The following is a 10523-nucleotide window of genomic DNA, read 5'->3' on the forward strand; positions in this document are numbered from 1 at the left end:
TCTCTTTCATGATCAGCTCTAGCCTTCAGGGCAAGGTTGTGTGAGGCTTCATCAACACGGTTCATTTCCATGAGCCTTTCTCCTGTCTTGGCCATGTTCTCATTGGCGGCCACATAGGAGACTATATCATCTGCGTTCAGATCAGCACTCTTGGTAATGATATGCAAGTTGAGTGCTAGATTGGTGTCCTTTTGCTTGACTGCAATCATGGCGATGACCTTGGACTTTATGAATGCTTCATTCATCTCAAAACCATCGTTGTATTTCTCACATCCAAGGCCCTTGACCTTCAGTCTCAGAGCACCAAGCCTTCCATAGGCACCAGCCACAGATTCTCCTTGTCTAATCATGAACATAGTTGCCTCAGTCTTTGCTGACTCATAGAGAGCTGATTGGATCAGATCGGTTCCCTCTTGGAGTACTACGATCCGATCCCACAACTCTTTAGCGGAGTCAATGTCATTGACTTGATCAAGGAGCTTGCGGTTGATGCCACTCCTAATCTTGTCACGTGCGGAGGCATTGAGTTGACGGTTGTAGAATTTGGTGGAGGTCAACTGAATGGGATCTTGTGGCTTCCAGTATCCATCAACAATGATCTCCCACAACTCCACACTGCAGCTGCGAATATGAGACTCCATAGAAGATTTCCAAAAAGGAAAGTGAGTTCCATCAAAATGGGGAACATTCCCACTATGGTTTATATGAGGCATGGGTGAAGTGTTTTTGGGATAGTCATGATTGAACTGATGGAAACCTTCCGGAGGAACCGAAGTGCCACTAGAGGTTCCACTAGTCAGATTCTTAAGCATGGCAGTCATTTGTGCCATTTGGCTTTGGACTTCATCCTCCTTCAACTTTTTCTCGGCATCATATGCCAAGAATCTGGATTTCATATCCCTAACCGAAAGGTTAGAGTCTTCATCCAGACCCTCAAATAGTTTATCCATCTCACTCTTAAGGCTGTGAAGCCCTTAAAAAGAGTCCAAGCTCTGATACCAATTGAAAGTTGAGAGATGGTAAACCTAGAGGGGGGGTGAATAGGTTTCTACAGATTTAATTTTTTCTTTGCAATAGTAGGCTTTGCGGAATATAAAGGTGAGCCTGATGCAAACTAGGTGAGACAACCTATATGAGGATACAAGTAACTCGAGCACGAAGGCTCTCACAGGCAGTTATATCACAAGTAAGGAGTTCGGTTAGAGATAACCGATAGCACGCGGAGACGAGGGTTTATTCACGTGTTCCCTTCCTTTGCAAGAAGGTATGTCACGTTTGGAGGGGTGGAGGTCCCACGAAGGATTCCCCAACGCCACGAAGGCTCACCCTATTCTCCGGAGCCTATCCCACGAAGGAATAGCTCACTCACTTGTGGTAGACTTTGAGGTAGCTTCCAAACCTTCACAATCTTGTCAGGAGCAAATCCACAGCCCGGATGCTTCCGGACCACTCTTGCCCACCTAGGGTTTCCAAGGAACCCTAGAGAGCAAGTTTCTTGATGAATACAAGGGGGAATAAGATTTGGCTTGGTAGAACGGCAGATCGGGGCCTCCTCTATCTTTTCCGGAGGGATTTGAGTTTGGGTGGAGGAGGAGGTAGATCTGAGGCTTTTGGTGTTTCTAACAATGGAGTATGTGAGAGAGAGCTCAAGAACAGCTTGTAGTGTGTTGCCTAACCCTTCAGAGGTAGGAGAAGGGGTATATATAGTGTCACTTGAAATATGGCCGTTGATGACTTGCCACCTCAGCAACTTCCTCGAGGAACCCGGTCAACTGGGCCTAGGACCGGACGGTCCGACGCACGGGCCGATCAGACCGGGCTTGTGACCGGACGGACGGTCCAAACCGGAGCTGGGACCGGGGCTTGACCGGAGCTGGGAATTGTCCCACATTACATTGTCCGGTTGTCATCAGGGCACGGGCTGGTTGGCGCCGGGGCGCCCCGTCCACAACCCGATCCAACCGGACGTATGAACGGACTAGGCTGGTCCAGACCGGGCCAGGGACCGGACCCCGACCGAGAGAGCTCGTCTAGCTTACTGGACATGCCCCGGTTGGCACCAGTCCAGGGTCGGTCGGCGCCGGGCTGGCCGGTGCCATGGCCGGTCTGACCGGGCCACTGGCCAGCCAGAAGCTGAAGTACCCTTGTTGATTTCCGTCGAAGTGGGGGGTCTCCCTTTACCTTCTTGTTCCATTGATACACCATTATACCTCTTTGACTAATACCTGGGAATAATCTTGTAGACATGTATTAGACCAAATACTCTAGCACGGTGTCATAGTTACCAAAATAATAGATAAGGGTAAAATACCCTTACAGCGACCATGGGCAAGAAGAAGGCGACCGCTAGTTCCGGTGCTACTGTAAGCACTGCCAAAGCCAAGGAGCCCTCTGCATCACGCAAAGCGGTCGCCGCTGCCAATCTTGACTGGGCAGTTTCCTCCATCTCGAAGCGCGATGAGAACAAGCTAAGGAGCTGGGGCTCATCTCTTCCGATGAGTCAGATTTTGTTCATCCAGGTTCTGTGCCTCTCGCCCAAAGCCTCCAAAGGGCTTCACCGTTATGTTCTCTGCTTTTCTGCACCGTGGGCTTTCTCTTCCAGCCCACGAGTTCCTTTGTTGCCTACTTTTCTCCTATGGGATTCAGCTTTGGCAGCTGACCCTAAACTCCATCCTCCATCTTGCACCATGTAGTTGTTGTAGTGGTGGGCCTGGTTCACCTGGTGTTGCTGGTCCGGGATCTGGTTTTCTGTGCCGGCTTGGCCACCCGGCCCACTGGCTGGCGGGGCGGAGGCGGCAACGCCTCGCAACTGTTCATGCGCTTAGTCCAGCTGCACTCTCGAGTGGTATGGGTGGCCGATTTCGCACCACTGTGGTACTTGCACGGCGTGTCAAACATCTGCTGAAAGGTGTACTTGGGCTTCCAAGCCCGATCTTGTTTCTGGCGCTGGCTTCCACCGGCAGCCGGCTGGTCTGAGATAGCCGCGACATGCGTACCTGCAATCCGGCTAGTCATTGCTTCGCTTGCCGCGGTAGTCAGCGCGGCGGGACCCATGTGTGCCTAGGCGTAGCCGGCGAAAATTCAGCTGACCCATCTGGTCGGCTTCCTCGGCCAGCTATGAAGAGCCGATGGCCTAGATCTTGACCCCCTCGCAAGAATTACGCATCTCGCACCAGTGCGGCAGGTACTCGCCATCCGTCTCAAACAAGCCTTAGTTGCACATCTCTAACTGCTGATAGGTGCCGGTGAAATTATTGATGAAGACCTCCTCAAAGTCTAGCCAATCGTTGGTGCTACCAGCTGGCGGTTTGTTCCAACCACCAGAGAAGAGACTGAGGAAAACGAGTCTCGCAACAACTGAAAGCGCCGGTCTCCCATAAAGAAGCCCATAAAGAAGCCAAGGCTATACGTGTTTGAGCGGAGCTTGATTAGACTAGTCATAGTGGGGAGTAACATAGAGTAGTAACATGGTGCATGTTACTAACCTATGTTACTACCTCCATAGTGAATAGTTACTTATATGTGGTATCATGCATGCTATATTTATTAGATTGTAGACTCATCTTGTCTTGAGAAGTGTGATGTTATAGTAACATAGTTAGTTACCACCTCTCTCTCTTTCTTCAATTATTATCATGCCATGTCACCAAAATGCTTTGGGGTGTGTGATGTTACTAGCTATGTTACTCCCACTATGTAGTCTTAGGCCCATCCGACGGATGTCAAGCCAGCTGATCCCGCGCCCGGATCAGCCGGCTGATTGCTAGCATGCGCCCAATTATAATTGTCTCAATGGAATCTTTTCCTACTTCTTTGTCTAGATATTCATTTAAGACCATTCCAAGCCTCCTTTTCGCGATGCATAAACTAAACCAACAACTAAGATATGCATGAAAATAAAAGCTTGGATAAAAATTGACACACCCAATACGTCGAAACTCTTAGCTAGGAATTCCAACACTTAGCACTGATTTTTTTTTATGGAAACTTAGCACTGATACATGCTAACTGCCGCCTCTTTAGTTTTTGTTTAGTAGTAAATGCACAACCTCATGCGAAGCCTTCCACGGATCAGACAGGCAGTAGCAGGAGGCCGTGGTGGTGTTCAGCACGTGTGGCCGCCGGACTCGTGGTCATCATTCCGTCGATCTCGTAGGGGGCGGATGAATATGAGGCCTACCACACAACACAGGATCCACTCCGGGTTCAGAGCCCTCGACAACAACCGGAGCCTCGAGGACATGTGCTCATCGTCGTCGTCGACCAGCACCAGGCCCCATGGCCTCCACGACTGCCGGAGCCCGATGCCCTTGAGGACAGCCGGAGAGAGAGACAGAGCTGAAGGCGCCTTCTTGTCGTCCTTGGAAAAGATGCACCTCAGCCTCTCGGCCATTTTCGCTCTCAGCCGCAGCAGCTCTGCAGACGATGACTTGTGGTCATCGTTTGGTCGACGTACGGAGCAAGCGAAGATGAGGCACATCGCACACAACATGATCCACTCCGGGTTCTCAGCCCTCAGCCAGAGCTTCATGCACTCCGTGGCCATCTGCTCGTCCACCAGCTCCAGGCCACATGGCCTCCGCGACAACTGGAGCCCCATGCCCTTGAGGACAGCCAGAGACGGAGTCAGAGCCAAAGGCGCCTTCTTGTCGTCCCTGGAGAAACTGCACCTCAACCTCTCGGACATTTTCACTCTCAGCTGAGGCAGCCCTGTAGAGTCTCACTGTTAATAACATAACATGTTGCACATGACTTGACATAATTTTTTAGGCGAAACAGTTGGGAAGTTCACCGCTGCATTTTTTAATTCAAAGCACAATTACAATTTACAAAGAATAAAACTAAAAAAATAAAAGCAGATCAGGTAAAGTTTACTAAGCCATTCTTTGAATTGGTTTTGCATACCTAGAACACGTCTCGACGGTCTGGCAGCGACAACAAGGGCGGTGGTGCCAATCATCGCCATTTGCTGAGTATTTTCTCTGGGGTAGATGCACCAAGTGATAGCAGGAGAGCCAACTATAGTGTGGGTAAGAAGAACTTTGGGTATTCAGGCACCCTATATATTCTATCATCATGGCATGGGTCCAAGAGCCACTCGCCACCTTTAACATCATACGCTGTCTGTTGGAAAATTCTCTACGTGTTTGTTGGGTCAAAGGAGTCCAACCAGGCGAATCACAAACAACTTGGCTCTGTGGAAAGACTACAACAAACTAGGCTCTAGGAGGAAGCAACTATTTTTTTAGGTAAATAAACTGAACATCTTTGTTTCTCAAAGAAAGCTACATGGCCATAAGGGTCAGAGGATTGAACGGTACACAACAGGGACTCCAGATTTTGCACAACAAGAAACAAATGATCCAGAAAGATGAAACCGAACCGAGCACTTCAGCTAAAGGCGCACATATAACAGATGTTTTGCTTTTGATTTTCATGCATAGGAGGATAGATACCACACAGGGTCTCTAATTCCACTAGACATACATACTATATATATAACGAAAACCATCAGTGTAGACCGAGCTACATTTAGCTCGGTTTTTGAAAAATTCAAAATCGACGGTTCAAAGTTTCAAAAATTCTGGAAACAAAATCTTTGCTGTAGACAATGTTGTGATCTAAGTACGTGCAAAATTTCAACTCGAAATACCATATATTCGGGGCTGTGCAAAAATGACAAAATCTGACACCTATAGTAGTGAACAGTGCAAGATTTCAAAACCTCCAAATCTGTCAGATTTTGTCATTTTTGTGCAGCTCCGAATATAAGATATTTCGAGTTGAAATTTTGCACATACGTAGATCCCAACATTACCTATATCAAGATTTTTTCTCAGATTTTTTTGAAACTTTAAAGTATCATTTTCGAATTTTTGAAAAAAAAGAGTTGTGTAGCCCGAGCTACAAAAATCCACACTCTATATATAATATATAAGTTCCACCTCGGAAGAGAAAACCAAGCGTTCCAGCTGGAAAAGCTTCGGTGTGTACAACTCGAGAGGAATGAATCACTCACGTTTTATCTATGAGACCTACATGCTTATCTATGAGACCTACACGCTAGCCAGCTGCACAGTTATGTTACGACAGCAAAAAACCTAACTTGCTTGCAACTGGCGACATGATACACAGCGAGTAACTTATAAAACAAGAAAACTTGCAACTGGCCTGTTAATGATTCCAAACTTACAACTCAAATCATGCATCAACAGGCAAGCTTAATGCAAATGATTCAACAATGTAGATTTCATCCCTACATACAAGAAAAGAAGATAAATGAACTCAGCCTTAAATGATATTTGACAATGGGATGTTAAACAACAAGATGTTGATAGCGTGTTAAAAACAAGACTATAATGGATAGATGCATCAGAAATCAGCCATCACTGATAACCTTCCACCCAGATGCCCAATGTAGACAAGGATACTCCTGTAGCTAACCATTCCCTGATCACCTGGCAGGACAATGTTTTGGAACCATCTCCTCCATTCTACTGTGACACATCGAAAACAATACTTGGCCACATCCTAATCAGGCAAAAACGTAACACTAAGGAATACTTTCAGAAATTGCATTTCTGCAAGACATCTCGAATGAACTATACAAAGCAATACACCCATACGAATTATTTACAAAGCACTAACAGAACAATGAGAATAAGACTAAACTGGAGAGCGGTATAGCTTGAAAAAAGTCATAAAATAAATGCGGTTCCAGGAACGATAGAGAACAAAACAGAATTTAGATCATGGAGTGGGTAATACCTAGGTGCTGGCTACCTCGGTGGCCTTGCGCCAGCCAATGACGAAGCCCGGAATTGCCTCGTCCACCCTGCAATGATGGTCACAACAGACGGCGCAGCCACACTGTCATAGGCCAACACCAGCAGGACATCAACACGGAGGGCACACGTTGATAAGGGCCCAAGGAGGAAAATACTACTAGCAACCTGCGGACACGATGGAGGCAGCGCTCCCTGGGCAGGACAAGCAGGAGGGATGGATTGGAGCAGGGCATTTTCAACCATGTGCAACACTTGTCTGATCTGTTACGCATCGGTCGATGTTCTGTTATGCATTGGTCGTTGTCATTTTAAAAATTGGATGATGACATGGTTAAAACTTGTGCCATTCCTGACCTCAATCCATCGCGTTATCACTGCATTTTCAACAGTTTTAGGTCTCTCCCACCCAGATGCTCCCCGTTCGGCCACGTTCAGAACCCAATCTGTCAATTTCGATTTGGTTGTAAACTAGACTACATGACTACACAAAAATACCTAACGTGACTACAAGGCAGTAGTCAGTGAAAAGAAGCAGCAGCCCTACAGCAAGTAAACTAAAAGGTAAGACAACTGTGCAAAATAAGGGGGAAAATATAGTCCACGCTACAAAAGTGTAAATTTATTACTTTTTAAGGTTGTTGGTTTACAGTCAAGCATACCAGCTGCAGGCATGTTCTGGTTTATTGTCTAGCAACTGACAAAATAGGAATGAACTTGAGGCCCACTAACAAAACAGAAGAACAGTGTATAACTCCATTTCATTTGTACAAATGACAATCATGTACAATAAACACGAACATCTAATTCAAGCCTGGAAGTGGAAATATCCCCATAGCATTGCTTACTCTAATGAAAAGGAAAACAGAGTAAAGAGCAATGAGACCAACTCCAAGTGTCCGGTTAGGCCGCATGCCGCCTCGTGGCAGCATAACAAGAGCCCAGATCAATCCAGCAACGAGGAAACTCATCGTGTAAATAAGAGAGCTGTCCTGCGGAAGAGCATAAGAGTTGGGTGCCGTTGACCAAGCTCCAAGTAGCATCGATATTCCTAAGCCAGCAAGTGTATTGAACATAGGCCCTGCATAACACCCAGACATAGCAATCTGCACACCGTCTCCTCCATTCATTGCCAAGGCTACATTTGACATCAAGTCACCCATTGAGTTGCCCCATGCTAAAACAGTCAGCCCAAGAATTGAAGGATTAATCCCCAGTATCACTCCAAATGCAACCAACAGTGCAACCAGCTCATTGGCAATGATGTAGAACCAAGTGATGCTCATGACGAACCCTCCAAAAACCCATGGGAATAAATATCTCCTTGGAGGTCGATCGGGACTGGTGAAACTGAAAGCGAGAGCAGCAAGTGCAATCCCGAAGACACCAGCTATCACATATGATGCTATGGTAGCCCCCATAGATACTCCATCCTGACTGTTCCACAAAAATGCCAAGAGAAGAGGCGCCAAGCCAGCACTTGCAACAGCATATTCCTTGGACCAGCGGTCTTCCTCAACTATTGGAATCGTCAACTTTCTTGGTATTGTCAAGGGCAGCTCCAAAAACAAAATCAGCTTGGAGAAGTTAAGCGTGGAGGTATCCACTCTGCCTTCTTCATTCCAACCCCACAATGGCCTGTCAGGCGAACCATCTCTCCCTTGATTTGAGTAGATAGCCACATGAGAAGCCCACATCCACTGAGGCAACGATGTGTTTATCTGCGCCACATCATCACTTGTATCCTCCTCGAGAAGTGAACTGTACACAGAGTCATCTTCCTCTATTCCTTGCGCAAAAATACTTGCGCGTACAGGAAGCAATGGTGTGACTAGATCAAACTTGAGCATCCGTGCATGCTTCCTTAGTAACTCATTTGCAGCCACCACAAATGCATAGACCACATAAATCAAGACAAACAGCATAGCTCCCCAGAAAGTCACCTTCCCGACGATCAATATAACAGAGAGCGCGACCAAAGTGATGAGGAAGAATCCAACATCCCTTACAAAGCACTTCCAGTCAATCTGCACATTCTTCTCCGCGACGGACAAGGACACCGCCCCAACAACGACACAGGTAACAAACACCGCTCCGCCGAGCACGCTGTTGAGCCCCACGTCTCCGGAGCCAGACCCCATGAACGCCGCAATACTGGCGAACACATCAGGAGCACCGTTACCAAACGGGAGCAGCGTGACACCAGCCACAGTGGGCGGGAGCCGCAGCAGCGCGGACATCTTCTCGAGGCTGCAGCAGAAGTAGTCGGCGGCCGTGTTGCCGAGCATGTAGAACAAGGCTGCCAGGCACACCGCGAGCACAGCGTACCCAAGGAGCCTGAATCTCTCGCACCTGCAGTAGAAGAAGTCTAGGTAGTCCACGAACCCGCCGGAGCTGCACTGCGGGTGGGCCCGGACGAAGTCGCACTGGGAGCTGAAACCCTCGTGGCGCGCGATGCCGGCGCACGAGGCGGAGGGGTTGTCCAGCTGCGGAGGGGTGATCTCCGAGAGGTTCCCGCCGTTGGAAGCGGCGGGATCGGCATCGGAGAGGAATCTGCGGCGCGAAGATGGCGGAGAGTCCCCATCCGAGCGGATGCAGAGGAAGAGGAGGAACAGTACCAGTGAGGCGGCGGCGAGGGGCCGAATCCGGCGAGGATGCGGCGGCCGCGAGGCGATCATCTCCGGCGAGGTCACGAATTGGAGTTTGGCGGGACTCGCATGCCGAATCTGAGGGGGGCTAGGGTTTGCGCGGAGGGGAATTGGGGATTGACGACGCGAGTGGAAGGAGAAGACGTGTCATCAGGGTCGTATGCCGCGCGAAGAAGGAACGGCAACGGAACGGTAGTTGTTGACTTGGCCGGATTAGGCTTCAACCGGATTGGGCTATGTTTCTGATTATATTCTTGGGCTATTCGGCGGTCACCCACATCAAGTGGCCACGATGGGAGGGTATAAACCATCGGGTTGGGCCGCGGTCCATCAACAGGCAGGGAGCAGTAGGCCTCGGGTTTCTTCAGTTTTTGTTGAGTTTTTTTCTGGTTTTTCTTGTGTTTCGGGTTTCTTTCATTTTTTTTTCGATTTTTTCTGTTTTTTCTTTTTTAACAAATTTTAAAGTCGAGAGTTAAGTAAATTTTAAATTTGAACAAATTTCAAAGTAAGCAAATTTTAAATTTGAGCAAATTTTGAATCTAGTCAAATTTGAAATCTAAGCAATTTTCGAATATAAGAAAATTTTAATTCTGAGCAAATTACAAATCTAAAGAAATTTCGAATTTGAAATTTTTTTAAAAAACCAAACTAATGGGCCTGGCCCATTAACAGCTTCCCCTTAGCGATGGTTATAGAGGTGATGGTTAGCACCTTCCATTAAAAATGTGTAGGAAAACGTTGCATAGAAAACAAAAAATTTCCTATCGCGAACACGCAATCCAAGCCAAGATGCAATCTAGAAGACGGTAGCAACGAGGGGATGATCAAGACTAACCCTTGAAGAGATTCCAAAGCCTATAAGAGTAGGCTCTTATTGCTTCGCGGTAGACGATCACTTGCCGCTTGCAAAAGCGCGTAGAAGATCTTGATCACGATCGGTTCCGGCGCCACGAACGGGCAGCACCTCCGTACTCGGTCACACGTTCGGTTGTTGATGAAGACGACGTCCTTCTCCCCGTTCCGGCGGGCAGCGGAAGTAGTAGCTCCTCCTTGAATCCGGCGGCACGACGACGGCGTGGTGGCGGTGGCG

The 10523-nt window shown here is 47.9% G+C and overlaps 2 protein-coding genes across 5 annotated transcripts; both read right to left on the reverse strand.

Annotated features, from left to right (window-relative positions):
- Window positions 1–3887: 3887 nt before the first annotated feature.
- On the reverse strand, window positions 3888–7279 carry LOC124701596. Of its 4 annotated transcripts, XM_047233686.1 has the most exons (3): window positions 6769–6788; window positions 6194–6256; window positions 3888–4710 (listed from the first exon to the last, which is right to left on the reverse strand). In XM_047233686.1, exons 2-3 carry the CDS (start codon window positions 6207–6209, stop codon window positions 4106–4108), a joined length of 621 nt encoding a protein of 206 aa, XP_047089642.1. In that variant the 5' UTR covers window positions 6210–6256; window positions 6769–6788; the 3' UTR covers window positions 3888–4105. The 4 variants fall into 4 exon arrangements, with proteins under 4 accessions (XP_047089642.1, XP_047089643.1, XP_047089641.1 ...); XM_047233687.1 differs by lacking the exon at window positions 6194–6256 and having other exon boundaries at window positions 6769–7279; XM_047233685.1 differs by having other exon boundaries at window positions 6194–7279.
- A 234-nt stretch (window positions 7280–7513) lies between these two features.
- Window positions 7514–9558, reverse strand: LOC124701595 (cation/calcium exchanger 4-like). Its single transcript, XM_047233683.1, has one exon. It carries the CDS (start codon window positions 9461–9463, stop codon window positions 7589–7591), a length of 1875 nt encoding a protein of 624 aa, XP_047089639.1. The 5' UTR covers window positions 9464–9558; the 3' UTR covers window positions 7514–7588.
- Between the last annotated feature and the right edge of the window lie 965 nt (window positions 9559–10523).

This window comes from Lolium rigidum, chromosome 3, assembly GCF_022539505.1.
Source record: "Lolium rigidum isolate FL_2022 chromosome 3, APGP_CSIRO_Lrig_0.1, whole genome shotgun sequence".
In the NCBI taxonomy this organism is placed as follows: Eukaryota; Viridiplantae; Streptophyta; class Magnoliopsida; order Poales; family Poaceae; genus Lolium; species Lolium rigidum.